Source organism: Anneissia japonica, unplaced genomic scaffold (genome assembly GCF_011630105.1).
Source record: "Anneissia japonica isolate Jap-2015-1 unplaced genomic scaffold, ASM1163010v1 scaffold640_len1575945_cov177, whole genome shotgun sequence".
NCBI classification, from domain to species: domain Eukaryota; kingdom Metazoa; phylum Echinodermata; class Crinoidea; order Comatulida; family Comatulidae; genus Anneissia; species Anneissia japonica.
The window spans coordinates 476,571-493,389 of record NW_022684376.1 but is presented as its reverse complement, the minus strand read 5'-3'; the positions used below and the strand labels follow the sequence as shown (position 1 = coordinate 493,389).

The 16,819-nt window shown below is 34.0% G+C and overlaps 3 protein-coding genes across 3 annotated transcripts; all 3 read left to right on the top strand.

Moving 5' to 3' along the window:
* Positions 1-1,589: 1,589 nt before the first annotated feature.
* LOC117105041 (complement C1q tumor necrosis factor-related protein 3-like) lies at positions 1,590-2,198 on the top strand (the record flags this gene model as incomplete). Its single annotated transcript, XM_033246045.1, has 1 exon — positions 1,590-2,198. A coding segment is annotated over one exon (609 nt), but the record flags the coding sequence as incomplete, so codon positions are not given.
* Positions 2,199-4,473: 2,275 nt separating this feature from the next.
* LOC117105033 (caprin-2-like) lies at positions 4,474-4,791 on the top strand. The gene has a single exon (XM_033246032.1). The coding sequence runs from the start codon at positions 4,474-4,476 to the stop codon at positions 4,789-4,791; it is 318 nt and encodes a 105-aa protein (XP_033101923.1).
* A 6,011-nt stretch (positions 4,792-10,802) lies between these two features.
* On the top strand, positions 10,803-16,529 carry LOC117105471 (selenoprotein K-like). The gene is made up of 6 exons (XM_033246632.1): positions 10,803-10,884; positions 12,143-12,227; positions 13,217-13,235; positions 13,534-13,598; positions 14,897-14,998; positions 15,166-16,529. The coding sequence occupies exons 1-5, from the start codon at positions 10,863-10,865 to the stop codon at positions 14,991-14,993; spliced, it is 288 nt and encodes a 95-aa protein (XP_033102523.1). The 5' UTR covers positions 10,803-10,862; the 3' UTR covers positions 14,994-14,998; positions 15,166-16,529.
* The last annotated feature ends 290 nt before the right edge of the window (positions 16,530-16,819 follow it).

The following is a 16,819-nucleotide window of genomic DNA, read 5'->3' as shown; positions in this document are numbered from 1 at the left end:
ACAGGTTTAGTTCTCACTAAAATTGGCCTATTCTATTCTCTGTATTTATTTACACCTAGAGTACATAGGACCTACTGAAGGACTATACCAGTCCGAAAAGTCATGTACCACTCTATGTTCTCTAACAACGGAGTTAACAGTTAATTTTTGAATCTCCAGCAAATTTAAATAGCATCCAAAATCCTCCTTTCTGGAATATAAGGAAATAGATAGTACTTTATATTTGTTGGATCGATTGTAACTCCTGATTGTAGCAACCCCAAAACGAATGGCACTTCAGAATACAGTACAGTATACCAAAACTTCTCTCAAATTTTATATCCTATCGCGTTGTTTGTGTTATAAGTTAACTTCATTTATTTATATTTTATTTTCTTTTAAGCATACAGGTTTGGAATATTTTTAAATCCTTAAGTTAAATTAACTAAAGCTTACTTTTTATTTTCAATAAAAAATAAATGCGATCGTTAATATCGATCTTGGTACAATGTAAACCTGTAATCATATGACTACTTATACAGAATTTTACTATAGTATAGGCCTAGACTAGGAACAGGCCTCCTACTATAGTATAGAGGCCTAGTCCAAGACCTTGTTGCAAATCCCAGCCCACGTAAGCCTAACCTATAATGCCAAGCATAGGGCTCGTGATCGCAGTACCCTGACCGTTAAAAATTAGCAGACGCACTGGGAAGCGTTGTTCACGGCATTGGACTGCAGCGAAAAATGATTCCCCCATCATTAATGGAACAGGCCCACGTCATGCTTGGCTGATTAGTTTTGATTTACATTTCGCAAGTCTAGTGCCATACGCAGCAAAAGTCCGTTTCTAGTGTTGTTGTCAAATACATTTCAAACCAGGTTGGTTTTTGATTTACGTTTTGGAATAGAATTTGGAGAGGGCGTTTGATCAAGTCAGACCTACGTTTTGAATTTGAATTACATTTTAAAGAAATTAGAACTACATTTTGAAAATTTTGAACTACGTTTTGAAAAATTAGAACTTCATTTTGGGAAACCAGATCTACATTTTGAGAAATTTACGCCTACGTTTGGATAAATTATACATTGAATTTTGCAATTACATTTTGATTTTAACATGGACTTTTGCTGCGTATGGCACCCCATATCATTCAACTAGAGCACAGCCCATTAACACCGCGATAAACAAGTACAAACAAAATCGATAAAAATTAAAATTTAAGCAATTTCATTACAAAACTGGAAAATAGATAATTCATAAAAAAGAAAAAGAACAGTCTGTGTTCTAAGATGTATAAAACAGTAAGAATAATGCGATCCGGTGACCACACCCCATGGACCAATATATCTTAATTAATAATTTTGAAAGAATATGGCTCAATTTATTGGACATTTTTACAGTAATAGTTGTTAAATAATGAATAACATAATTTTTTTTCAGAACAAGAATGGATCATTATTTGACTTCTCGTTCACTTTTGGTAGGCCTGGTCAAAGTACTAATTTGTCTACCAATAATCCTGGCTACAACAACCGCAACAAGTGAACAAGAAACTACACCTTATTCTTGCAATATGTGCTGTCAAGGGCCATCTGGCAACCTGGCATCAGGGTTTGGTGCACCTGGAGCACCTGGTAGTAAAGGTGCAACAGGAGCTAGAGGACAAAAGGGAGATCCTGGAAATGAGGGTGTAAAAGGTGACAAAGGAAGCGAAGGATCTCAAGGTAAACAAGGTCCACTTGGACGAACAGGACCGCTGGGGGCTAAAGGAAACAACGGATCACAAGGAGAAAAGGGCGAGCCAGGATTGAATGCCTCACAATCACGTAAATCTGCATTTACTGCATTGCGCACAACCAATGTACTAACTTCAGAATCGAGCATCCCATTCACACTGATGGAGATTAATATCGGAAATGACTTTGACAAAAATACAGGAAAATTTACGTGTAGAATTTCTGGCGTGTATTTCTTCATGTTTAGTGTTCGGTCTCTCACTTCTTTTAACCCCTATGTGAAAATGATGTTAAACGGTCGTGTAATCACAACTGCGCATAACAGTGACTCCAATCCTTATGATCAGATAAGCTCTGGCGCAACAGTTGAACTGAATGTCGGTGATCAAATTTGGTTGACGAACGAACAAGCAAAACTCGGTGGTAATTCCAGGCATCCTTTTACATTCACTGGCTTCATGTTATACGATATGGACTAGTGACTCGTACAAAAAATCGAAATGTTTTGTATTACTGTTGTATATGAGTATCATTAAATATGAAATTATTATACTTAGGCTACATTCAATTCATATTTTTAGGGAAAAAATGCATGTGTTTCATTATTTTAACGCGCCTATAGCTTAAAACAGAAAGTGTAGGCCTACTAATAGAAACAAAACATAATTGTTTGAATTCCTATTGAAAAATTACAAGACAATTTTTGAAGTGATTGAAGTTTGAAATGTGTGTAGTTTTAAGTACTAATAATAGGCCTATTATAAAATCATATACCCTTTTTGATGGAGTTTACAGTTGTTTTCTCCTTACTATCAGCTTATATTTTATGAGAAAATATACAGGTTTTGCATTCACTTTCAATCTGGGCCTCCCAGTTCACTTTGATTACAAATATTTTCAATATTTCTTTTTTATATTAAAGGTTACAAGCTATTATACATTGCTACTACTTAGACCTGTAGCACGCATGGAAATGTTCTGATCTGCTATAAAAAATTTAAAAAAAGAAGGAAGAACAGATTGGGCAATGCTTTGTGACATTTGCTCCATTCATACAAACCATCAGATCTGCACATTCTTTGCATAAATCTGATAAATTTGTAACCAAAGATATCCATCTAATGTTTGAAATGATTCATTAATTTACATTGCATACAAAAATCTAATAAGAAATTGTTTACAAAACGATCCTATTTGAAAAATAAAAACTATCTTTCTTTCATATCAATATATTTAGTAACATATTGTGTAAATAAATTTGCTAAAGGAAGCATGTGTTGTTTATGCTGACATGCACCTTTTCTGATAATGTTGGCAAACTGGGCATTGAGGAAAACATTAGCTATAGGGAGATTTACTTTGTAGGCCAGATTTCAGCTATACTTGCAAAGATTAACGAACAAGCCTATATAATAAAGTGACAGTGATGCAAGAAGAAAGTTTTGTGCCAGTTAATTTCAACAAAAGCATTCCCACGTTCTTATAATAGATGAAGTATCTTAGCAACTAACGCTATATTTATTTACCAATACCAAACACTGGAGACGGTGACGTGAAATAAAAATCTTCCTTCAGTTCATCTAAGCGAGTCACGGTTGCTGTATATTCCAAGAAGTCAATTGCAGAAAACTAGGTAAGCTTTTTGCAAAAATTAGAGAAAGTATCTAAATCGTGTCATTACACATAAAAAATACTTTAATATCTGACAAAAAACCGTGATAGAAATATATAGTACTATCAAAGATGGACAGCATCTCTTGTCTTAGCTCTTTTTTTGTGATTACACATACGATGTGATTACACATACGATGAAATGGGGCATAATTGCACGTCACAATGGAGCAAACTCTCAATCTTGCTTCAATACTTAACTTATTTTCCATAAATATATTTAAATTATATCAAAGTAACACATCCTAATCAATAAGTACTAAAACACATTTGGTTTTGCGAATCTTTTGACTCTCGCGTCCTTTCTCTCCATTGAAAAATAAAATTCCAACATCTACACTGCAGTGGGCATATTTAGGTTTCAAATTTCAATTTATGAGGGAGGCCTAGGTATATACTGATACTGTGGAGTGAATCTACAATAGGAAATATCGTAAAAACAACTCGTAACTCGTAAGAATAGGCCTATTCACTATTTATGGGACATCTGCGAACTGAGAATGATTAGGTCAACGGTTCTAAGAATATGCACGTCAAGGAGATCATATGAAAAGAAAAAGGGACAGAAAAAGCAGACGAATACTCACTGGATTCAAAGCACAGCACACCGGCTGTTTTGAACAAGTGCAAAACAAAATAATTATAAATTATCAATCTATATTCATTTCATCATAAAACAGTAAAATAGATAACTTGAATATAAAATTAAAAACATGGAAGAACAAAAGAACAGTTTGTGATTAAAGATGTCGGGAAAAGGAGGCATAATTAATGTGATCCCATGATCACACGCCAATAGAAATCAATAAATTTTACTTAACAATTCATTTCAAAACATGCCAAATTTAGTAAACATTTCGATAGTAATAATTACTAAATAATGAATAAATTATGTTTCGGGAGAACCTGGAAATGAGGGCATAAAAGGTGATAAAGGTAGCGAAGGATTTCCGGGTAAACTAGGTCCACTTGGACTAACAGGACCTCTGGGGATTGAAGGCCTCACAATCCCGTAAATCTGCGTTTACTGCGTGGCGCACAACTCATGTAGAAACATCAGAATCGATCATCTCATTCACATCCATGAAGATTAATATCGGAAGTGACTTTGACAAAGATAACGGAAAGTTTACATGTAGAGTTCCTGGCGTGTATTTCTTCATGTTTAGTGTTCTGTCCTTCGTTCCCTCTCTCCCATATGTGAAAATGATCTTAAACGGTCATATAATCGCATCTGCGCATCGTAATGACCCTAAATTTAATGATCAGATAAGCTCTGGTGCAACAGTTGAACTGAATGTCGGTGATCAAGTTTGGTTGCAGAACCAGAGAACAAGACATTATGGTGATTCCGACCACCCTTTCATATTCACTGGGTTTATGATATACGATATGGACTAGTGACTTCTGCCAAAAATCGACATGCTTTGTATAATTGATTATTTTATGAATTCTATTAGAGAAATTCAAACTAAAATATATACAAGAAAAATATTAGGGGCTATACTTAGGCTAGGCCTACGGTTATATGTTGAAGCAACAGTGTAACAATTTGTTTTATCAATAAAGCGCATTAGGATTAAAAAAGAAAGGATATATTATAGAAATATATAAATTCATCAGAAAACTTTTTTAGATTTTGAATCTCCTTTACAAAAGAAAAAGAATCGTTATTTATGTAATCAGAAAGTAAGTTGGGACTGATCATTTCACAAAGAGTGAAATCAACAGATACTGTAAAGTTGTTATGTTCCCGATAGGCCTATTGTTTCTTGATTATATTATTCTATATTCGTTTTCAAATTTGAGCTTTCAATTGGATGCAGATAGAATACTATGAATATGGTAACTTTAAGGTGCAGGCTGTACGGTATCGATTAGAATCCAATATGAAATTATACAAACCAAGAAATCCCCATGGTTAATGGTCAAAATTAACAAGATTTTATTCATACGAAGTAACACATACACTAGGCATATATACAGTACTAATACCCATTCAAAATATTGAGAGGAAAACACTCTGGTTTAATGAAAAGCTTATTGCTCAAAAGGTGTCAAAATATAAAATTGAATTATTTTTTTTTCTTATTTAGTGAATACTGTAGTTGTTTTTAAGTGTCCATTTATAGGGGTTAAATTGTATTGATTTGACCATTTTGCACATTCACAACGTGTCCCGTCCCCTTAATAGGGATGTCCCCTTAATAGAGGTTAGTTCGTAGTGTTAAAAGGTATATTTCCACTCGTTTCCCCTTAATTGGGACAGTGTCCCCTGAATAGCTGTATCCCAAGAAATGTTCTACTGTAATAATAATAGTGAACAAAAACAGCAATAATAACAATAACAATATTGATAATATTATTAACAACAACAATAATAATAATAATAATAATAATAATAATAATAATATTATTATTAATAACAATAATATTAATAATAATAATGATAGTAACAATAATAATAATAATAATGATATTAATAATAACAATAATATTAATAATAATAATAATAATAATAATAATAATAATAATAATAATAATAATAATAATAATAATAATAATAATAATAATAATACACTTTTATTTATTTTTTTAATTTAAAACATCTTTAGGCAGGATAACATATACAGGCGAGATCATACCGCTGTTTTACTATATGGTCCTACAAATACATAGTACAATAACAACAAAAAAAAACTAACCAGCACAGTACAACAAAATAAACAACAGTTAAAACTTTGGTGGAAAACTATCCCCCGCCGGACACCAACCCGGTACTTCTGAGTCAAGGTTTCGGGGACAGGAATTACGGCTCAAGGTTAGGCTTAACTACAACTTAACTACAATATGGTAAAAACTATCCCCCGCCGGACACCAACCCGGTATTTCTGAGTCAAGGTTTCGGGGCCGGGATTACCAGGTAGGACAAATACTGTACAATTACTTAAATATATAAAAATGGTAGAAACTATCCCCCGCCGGACACCATCCCGGTATTTCTGAGTCAAGGTTTCGGGGCTGTCACAACTTTTATCTTAACTACAAACCTAACTAATCAATGGTAAAAACTATCCCCGCAGCTTAATGCATATTTTCTAGTCACTTTACACCTAATTACTACTAACAAAAATTACGTCGCAATTGAAATTCACTCTAGTTCTGCTGACCTAAGCATCAATGAGTTTAGTCAAATCTGATTTATATTGTTATAAGGTAATTGTAGTGTGAATTAAAATTTGAAAACATGTTTATACTTTAAAGAAAGGCAAAACAACATATCAAGATTTTCTATTTATTAAACACATACGGACAAATCTTAAGTTGACCATGAAAGTCGGCGCCATGTAGAATGGCAACGCTGAGCCGCCCGGCTTGCATTTTAATTCCTCTATTGTGATTTTTCTGAACAAATGTCTATTTGTTGGCTTCGTATGTATTAAAAAATTACAGCATTAATATGAAGATTGTAAATATGTTTTTATGATATCCTGTTTATGAGGGTAATGCCGGATGCTTGCCCTTGGGTAAACTTCTTATATAAAGGTAGATAAAAGTTGCGATGTATCACACAACTGCTAAAACTAGCTTCAAGATAAACTACAACGACTCGTCATCCATCACACCACCGCCAAGCAAGAATCATGAAGACCACAAGCCTTATATTCATCTTTATCATCGGAGGTAAGCTTATACATAACTATTTGTAAAATGCTTTATGTCTATAGGTCTTGTTACATATTGACTTTCAAAACATGATTCTCTTATACCTGTCTCTTATACACATCTAGATGTGTATAAGAGACAGATTTATGGGACATCTGCGAACTGAGAATGATTAGGTCAACGGTTCTAAGAATATGCACGTCAAGGAGATCATATGAAAAGAAAAAGGGACAGAAAAAGCAGACGAATACTCACTGGATTCAAAGCACAGCACACCGGCTGTTTTGAACAAGTGCAAAACAAAATAATTATAAATTATCAATCTATATTCATTTCATCATAAAACAGTAAAATAGATAACTTGAATATAAAATTAAAAACATGGAAGAACAAAAGAACAGTTTGTGATTAAAGATGTCGGGAAAAGGAGGCATAATTAATGTGATCCCATGATCACACGCCAATAGAAATCAATAAATTTTACTTAACAATTCATTTCAAAACATGCCAAATTTAGTAAAGAACACAAGTGAAATGCACAGCGAGGGGATTGAAACCCCGACCTTGAGGGTTGGGAAACCAAACCGTTCCCACTGCGCCAAATCACTTCTACCCCTAAAATACTAAAGCCTCTGCTTGAACTTGATCTGTTTTGTTGGCTGTCATATCAGATTTCAGATTTCACATTTTCCTATTTATTAGGTAGGCCTACTCGCTTTTCGAACAGTAGCACACACTAAGTAGTGGTCCGACCAGACAATACAGTAAACATTTAAAGCAATGCAAAAGTAATAGGTAAACAATGAAGATCTTAAATTCGATAAAACACAAAAATATGCAAGATTTACTATCAAAGATGAACCAAAAAACCACAACAACAAAGATGTGTATAAGAGACAGTATATATACACATTTTTCAGTAACTCTTGTCACTATGTCTGACGCCCAAAGTGCAAGCAGCGCTGAATCCGCTGAATCCGCTGCATCGGCCGGCGGTACGTCCGAGCCTATTAGTACCGACGATAGCAGACGTAGAAGAGGTAAGCCTGGATCAAAGGATCATATAACATTATCATGATTGAAAATAAACGCAATAGGCCTATATGCCTAAAAAAAAACTTAATACCAACAACCAATACACTTCTTCCTAATATTGTCAAGTTTTTATCAAAAATGTATTTTGTTTATTAATTACTATATTACTATATTGTATGCCAGTATCATATTACATGATTTTATGAAAGTTTTCAAATATTCGTATTAATTAGTAAGCCTATTTGTTTATAGCTATAGTTAATTTATATCGATATCATTAATTTTTAAAGATGCTGACGTAATGGTTGATAACAACGCTGCTGACAATCTAAGATTCAAACGTGGTAGGTAGCTGCACAAACAATTACACAAATTATTTTTGTTCTTATTTTTATATTATTATTATTATTATTATTATTATTATTATTATTATTATCATTGTTATTATTATTGCTATTATTCTGTTGTTAAATATTGCATTTCACATCAATTTCATTTTAGTATGTCCATTGTTTCTTACTCTCATTCTATTATTTGTCTTACTATTTTTTTTTGCTCCAGGGGTAACAATGCTAGAGAAGGCCCTCCGTAACATCCTGAAAAACTAGATTGACGAAACCAAAAAACAAACAAAAACTCTACAATTAAACTTCGCTACCAAGATATCAGAAGAATTATGCACAGTGTCATTGCTCGAACAACCGAATCAATTTCATTTTTTTTAGAAACGTTGGTCATCCAATCGCGCGAGAAGGAAAAATTTCTTTAAAATTATTTATATTCAATTTCATTTAATAATGTGATTAACATTTTGAGGTCATTTTCATCGTCTGTCAATGTATGATTTTTTTATTGGTTGTTTAGAATGCAATGATTAAACGCACTCAAAAATATTGCTGTATTACGGATGCTTTTTCTGCTGTCATACAAAGTCATATGTCAAATAATAAAACCAAATAATAATGACAATGATGATGATGATGATGATGATGATAATGATGATGATGATTTAAGCCTTAAAGTGCTTTGTTGTGTCGATGCGAAATGAGACATAGGCCTACTACTACTACTAATAATAATATAATAATATGTTAGATTTATATATCGCTTAACGCCAAGAAGGCCTCTAAGCACTTTACATTACTACCCCCGGTCATTGGATTAAACGCCCATGGAACACAAACTCAAGCTCCCTGGGGGAGTCTTCCATAACGTTGCAGCAGCTACATCAGCGAATTTTGGCATTTAACCCTACCAGGTACTCATTTATACTCCTGGGTGGAGAGAAGCAATGCAGATAAAGTGCCTTGCCCAAGAACACAAGTGAAATGCACAGCGAGGGGATTGAAACCCCGACCTTGAGGGTTGGGAAACCAAACCGTTCCCACTGCGCCAAATCACTTCTACCCCTAAAATACTAAAGCCTCTGCTTGAACTTGATCTGTTTTGTTGGCTGTCATATCAGATTTCAGATTTCACATTTTCCTATTTATTAGGTAGGCCTACTCGCTTTTCGAACAGTAGCACACACTAAGTAGTGGTCCGACCAGACAATACAGTAAACATTTAAAGCAATGCAAAAGTAATAGGTAAACAATGAAGATCTTAAATTCGATAAAACACAAAAATATGCAAGATTTACTATCAAAGATGAACCAAAAAACCACAACAACAACAACACAACCACTCGTGTGTATAAATATTAAAGGCACACACACATTGCACATTTGCATACTTGCGAACTCACAGAAGATGCTGTGCATTTCCACGGATAGTTTTTGTTAAACGATCTACAAACAAATTAAAAAGTACTAAATCGATTAGTAAGAAAATATGAAGGGTAAGAAAATATGAAGGGCAAAAAATAAAAACAAATAGTTACAATAGTGGGAAGTAAATGGTTACTTTATAGTACTGTAAATATTATTTATAAACATCCAAGCGTAAGTGAGATATTGTTTACAGTAGAAATTGGCCTAAATACTCGGTTTCATTCTCTAACATGCTATCTAAAAAAGGCGGTGTTTATATTCTAAACAGCCGTTGTCATCCCAAACAGATTAAAAGTCCTATAGTTAAATAGTTTATTTTTTAATTTATTAAATGTAGGCCTATCATCTCTGATTGTTTGTAGACCACGACATTCAAATAGGAAATGGTCAACTTTTTCTTTCCTATCAGATAATTACAAATTTTTCAAAAAACTGAATATTCCTGTGACCACAATCCTTCCTTCAAGTTCTAATGAGTTCGACCTTGCCTTAAATTTTAGATTGACTCCTTTAGTTTGGTCAAGAAAGTACAAATATTGCTCGGCGAATTTTGGTGTTCGCTCTTTCATACCAGTTATTATTATTATGATCTATATTATAAGCATTCAATATGTTACACTGTTGTAGTAAAGATTTGATTGCGTATGGCCATTTCTATTGTAGTATGGCCTTTATATAAACCTAGGCCATCTATAATAATTATAGGTCATGTATTTTTTTTATCTATTGAAATACGACTATCTAAAATACGATAACCATAAAACCAAATAAGTGGAGCCCGCTTGTACAGGATGCGCCCCGGCAGCAATACTGAATATTGTATCTTGGCCCTATACTACCATGACCAGACCATCAAACCTTTTGTCTCTTTTCACATGATTAAATTTTCTGGGCTCCCGGTCTATTTAGTTACGCTTATAACAATAGAGGGCGATCTTTTGGAACGTTCCAAGTTGGTTGAATTTATGCAACGTAGCCAAAACAAGTGCTTTTAACGCTATGGCGTATGTTGATAGTAGCGGTAAATATTATTAATATTATCTTTATTTAATAACAATATATAAAATCGTTTTGAAGGATGTGTTTAAGTGATATTACCTTATGATCAAACGTTAACCAAACATGTTTTAGAAACGGGAATTCATTGAAAAAATACATTATGTAGGAGCTAGGTAGGCCGCCTAACCAAGCCGAATCATCGCGAGGAAGCGAGGGCCAGGAAAGGCGTTTGTACCTACTCTAGCTAGGCCTACATACAGTAATTCAGGCCTAGGCCTATAGGGTTTCGTAATAGACGCTGTATTGCTTTTACCTATTGTGTCCGCTCTGGGCCCAACCGAACTCGGGCCGAATTTTTAAAGAAATTTTAGTCCAGTCAGGAAGTTCTAGGCTAGGCCTAGACCCCTACTAGGCCCAGGCTAGGCCTAGGCCCTAGGCCTATACCCTAGCCTCTACTAGCTATCTAGGTAGGGGGGCCCTAGCCTAGCTAGTAGAGCCTACCCTAATTTTTTTTCCAGAAAAAATTGGTTAAGGAGAGAATGAACTAGCCTAGAGTAGACAAGGAATATTATTTAATAATATAATGGTTTTTGGTACATCATGACTACAGGATAAACAATAGGTATACGTAATTATGAAGATTGGTTTCTGAATAAACTAAACTAGACTTTTACACTACAAAATTTGTTGTCACTCACCGGAGCGCTTTCGCTGAACCAACCAGCGTCTTCAATGGTAACGAAAACCACTGAAGACGCCGGTTGGTTCGGCGAAAGCGCTCTGGTAAGTGACAATAAATTTTGTAGTGTTGATGTTTTTATAATTGTGTTTGTGCTACAGTAGATTTGGGCGGAAATTTGCTAGGAAAATAGGTGCACGGAATCATAATTGCTGCATAATTGCGTTGGTTCATTAAGATTTGGTCCAAGCCTAATTTTCCACAAAATCTGCGTGGAAATTGGCCCTTATTTTCCAAAATTCGCAAACGGATTTCTAAGCGAAATTTTTGCGCGGAGGATATATTCCACATGCAGGCCTTACTATATACAGTCTGGTACATGAGTAAGTGGCTAGGAATACGGTACCGTATGATATCTAGGTAAATGGTGGGTGCGGTGCCCCAGGCCTAAATGTTGCCAACCGTAGAGTACAATTCTATATCATTCCCAAGATAGCATACAGTGTAATTTACTTCTAGACAAATCATACTTTATAAGCATAATAAATATACTTTTATTTTTGTGTTATTTAATGTCACCTTTTTTTTTTACTTTCATAAGGTAATGTCATCGACTCGAAGTCAGTATGGCGACTGTCCATCATACCTGAACTGTTTTGGGGAATCATCAACTTTATAGCATTATTGTGAGTTGAAAAGCAGTATTTCAACTTGATACTGATTTCTGTAAAGAGCGATGATTACAATGTTGATGATGATGAATATGGTGGTAGTGGGGGTACAGATGATGATGGTGAAGATGATTAGTAATAATAGACTTAAATGATAATGACGACAGGACTAAGGATGAAAATGATAATGATAGGAATAATGTTAAAGATACCGATAAGGATGATTATGATGATAGATTATGACAATGACAATGGTGGCAACAACAGCAATGGTGGCAGTGGTAAAGATAATGATGTGATGTTGACAGAGATTTCAAGTTAAGAAAATTTGTAGATGTGAGGCTATTGAAAGCCTATTAAGGTAACTGTAGATGAAGAATATTTATTAAGAGAGCTACAAAAGTGACAAAAAATATATTTTAAATATAGGAAATATATGTATGCATGAGATTTTGGTCCTTAAGCATGAAACAGACCCCGAATGCATGAGTCTCGCACCGACACAAGACTTGGTGTCTGATGTGATGATGGTAAGGCCAAAAAAAAAATTGTTTGTTTGCCCTCCTCCACCTGCCACTAACTTTAAAAAAAAATTTTTCTCTACAAATTAGAAAAAATTTGAGTGAATTTATCTTTATTTCTTGCCAGATGCCCTACAAATTAGTCTAAAGTTGTTGTCTGATGCCATTCATTATTGCCATTGTAGGTCTCTGTGGGTTATTTTTATTCCATCTGATGAGCTATATTAAAACAAAAACAAAAACTTTTTGCACCCGCCCCTTTTTATCATTTTAAAAAAAGACGGGCAAACAAACAATTCATTTTTTTTAGGCCTAATGATGAGATGTTGGTTATGACCAGTGTTTATTCTGATATATTAGTTATTTCCAATTGGATACTATTTTCATTAATAATTGTTAGTATGTTAAAAGTATTGTAGGCCTAATGAAAATATCTGAATAGCAACACCCATTTCTTTTTGTCTTTCATGGCACTGTATCCAGTTTTCAAACAATGTACTCAGTAAGTATTCTGTTCATTTATTTTTAGTAATTGAGTATAAAAGATAATTATTAAGTACTTTTTATGTATCTATTCACAACTAACTGCTATTAAATGACATTTAAACGACTAATGTAGTTTCAGTGGACAAATAAATTCAATTCCGATTCTGAATTATGTACATTATGCTAGTCTAGTTTCTTTAATGATTCTATCAAGGGTTTTTTTGTGACACAGAATTATTAACTGCGATTTCTCCACCGTACACTATATATTGCAAATCACAGAAAAATATATATTGATGCTTATTTCATTACAGCCTGGTTTAACAAGCAAAGGAACTGGCTACACGTCTGACTATAGAGTAAACAGTAATGGACAAGGGTAAGTAACCAATAGTGTTCCATTTTCCCGAATCTTGAATTTTGATGATTTTGTTTTATTATTTGTGCTGTATTATAAAAATACAGCATGGTTTTGAGGACGAAGTAAGGAATTCTACTTTTTAAAGTGTTAAATAATTTGGACTATCAAGCAGTGGCGTAACGCCTATGTGCTCTCATGCAACGGTCCGCAGGCCCCCCCCCCACTAGGTTCCTCGAACTAACACCCTGACCAAAAAGGACTTTGTTGATAAATAACACCATAATGTGTCTCTGAAATCGACTGTAGGGCATATATCATATTATAATTATTAAAGAGAAGGGGCACCGTCGGACCGACCAGGCCCCCTCTTGGCCCAGGATTCGACCCCACAAAATTTGTCCAAAAAAAATTGTCAAAAAAAAAAAAGAAAATTAAAAATGGAGATAAAAATAAAATTATATTCACAATTTGAAGTCTGTGAGTGCCATCTAGACATGCCATAGCAATACTGTACATCTCATCCCCACAAGGGCAACGGCATAATGTGTGTCTGAAATCGACTGTAGGACATATATTATATTCAGTGGCGGAATAATGAGTGTGGGTGGGGGGGTAGCTGCCGGTCCGGGGCCCCACTAAATTTGTCAAAATATTTTTTAACTGGAGATAAAAAGAAAATTCTATTCATAATTTTATGTGTGAAGTGCCATTTCCAGCCATCTAAAGGTGCCATATTTATAAATTTTCTTACTCAGCCCCAACCATAGTGGGTCTGAGGTGGTATAGACTCTCCAACTGTGAAAGTCCCTCCCTGGCCTCAATTTTCTGGATCCATATTATACCATTTATTCGTCGTTAAAAAAATTTAGAATAACAATGCACATCTAAAATCCCACGATGGAATTGGTGACCGGGACCCAAAAACTTCCCCCAGTTTTGGAAATATGCAAGGCCCCCGGCCCCATCGTTACACCACTGCTATCAAGGTCGCAGAAATCAAGACAACCTCACACACTTCTGCGAGCGAGCAAAAATGTTACAGAAACTAACTCATCTTCCAATTTTTGATGTTTTTAATACTAGTAGTATTAATTTTCTTCACTCACCGAGGTCAGCTTGTGTTGTTTATCATCACAGACAGAAAAATGAATTAGATATGTTGAGAAAAACCTTCAAAACTAGACCTCTAAAAAGTGGATTCTTCCAACCAGGACCCATAATAATAATGTACTGTATATAGTAGTATTAATAAAGGAGTATTAATATTTTATTCTACATATAAACTATAATTGATTTTATGTATAATGATATTGTAGCCCTCCAAGACCACCGCCTAGAGGTCCGAGGAGAAGGATGGGAGGATTTGGAGGAGCATCGGCACCTAGAGCTCCGCCTCCAGCTGGTGGTGGATGAGGAAGGTGAGAAAAATAATTCTAAAATATATATTTTTTTTTTTTTTATATTTTTCGGAATATGCCTTTCAATTCAGAGAATTGTAATATTTTGGAATATTTAATTGATGGTGTGCTATTATAGTTGATTATTATTGTTTATTGGTTAACTTTTATATTCCCTTTTTTTCTAGGTAAATGCTTACTCATTTAGAGTAAGCATCCGGTTATGTTCTTCTTTCAGTGAAGAGATTTAAAACCAAAAGGTCTGCTCATTTATAAGCACCTTTGTTTGATACATAATGCATACTTTTAGTATATTATTTATTCAATATTTTACAATTTTATTCTATTGGCCTGCCTGATAACAGTACAGTATATAAGTGACGTCCTTCTAATGAAAATGTTTTGGAACTTCTCCCATGATAAATATAAGTATTATTAAGATGTGATCATAAAAAGTACCTTTACAAAATTCAACCCATAATGATAATATTTTAGTCAAATTAAACAAAAATAATGGGAAAAGATACTATTAAACATAAAAGGGATTAAAACAAAATTTTGTCATTAGTTATATCATTTTTTATTGAAATAGATATGCATTATGTAAACACAGGTGTTTATGTTAATGAGTTGAGTAAAGAGGCTGATCTGATTGGAGTTTAACATAACCTTCGAACCTGTTGCTGCAGTGTGATGTAACCACTGTTGATGATGTTCCGACGGCAAGTCTACAACCGTAGAACCGACGGGACTGATAGTTACAGCAACAAAATAATTCCTTGACTATACACAAAGAGTCTGTCTTTAATTGTTTTTACAGAATTACTAAATTTGTTTCTCCATTTTTACAAAAATACACTCTTTGTTTATAGCCATTTATTTAAGATTCATCTTTGTATAGAAAAATTTAATATTGTAATTTTTGTAAACTGAATATTATATAACATATTTTCCAGATTTAAGAGCTATTCAAAGCAACCACGGAACTACAGGTCTCCCTCCAATTAAAGACCATAAGGGGCCAGGGTTTCTATGGTCTTTTATTAGAATAACAAAGATAATAGATTTGTTAATTTGGAACCACAGAAAAGTGGTCTTTATTTTATTGGAAGGGTATTTAATCAGAGTGACATGTGTAATTAAAAACATACGTTAATGAGAAAGTGCACTAATTAGTAATTTATTATTTTTTTAAACCAAATTTATAGGGAGTGATCCATCCAGCATATCCTAGAAGGTCGACTGATATTCAGGGGCCCTCTTTAAATAAATGAAATAATGTGATGCGAATATCAACGAAGTCTCTTAATGAGGCTTTGGGAGTGGAGTTGAGAAAATGAGAAAATGTCCTGCTGTGACAGGAATTGAATGCAGGACCCAGGGCATTAGAAGGCAAACATCTTAACCACTAAGCTATTCAAATTCAATCCAGTTTCCATAGTTTTATTTTAAATTGTTTATTTATTATACTTTTGGGTTGACCATGTTCCATACAAATAGATTACCTATGTGTTGAATTACCTGAAAAAGAAAATTAAACTAAAATGGTACATTTGTTTGTCTGTATTACTAATGATTCAATTCTATTTCTACCTTATCTATTTAATTATTTTATTGCAATACAGTCACTAGTCTTTAAGATTTGCAATACAGTACGCCATAGAGTACCACAGTCGTGTCGTCATGACGCCAGGTGGCGTTCTCTGTTGTCAACAGATGTACTGTAGGTTACCGTTCATTACGCCTGAATGACTGCATAGGCTTTCTGGAATAGGCATTTTAAAATTTAATATTTAACCATCAAAATGTACTGAAAACACAAAAGCTCGCATTATATTAGTT

Bases quoted from the DNA above. Each gene is read 5' to 3' on its own strand.
- LOC117105033 (XM_033246032.1), top strand. From the start codon at position 4,474: ATGAAGATTAATATCGGAAGTGACTTTGACAAAGATAACGGAAAGTTT.
- LOC117105471 (XM_033246632.1), top strand. From the start codon at position 10,863: ATGGCGTATGTTGATAGTAGCG. The intron at 10,885-12,142 runs GTAAATATTATT...TACTTTCATAAG, and splicing joins GGCGTATGTTGATAGTAGCG to GTAATGTCATCGACTCGAAG. The intron at 13,599-14,896 runs GTAAGTAACCAA...ATGATATTGTAG, and splicing joins GTAAACAGTAATGGACAAGG to CCCTCCAAGACCACCGCCTA.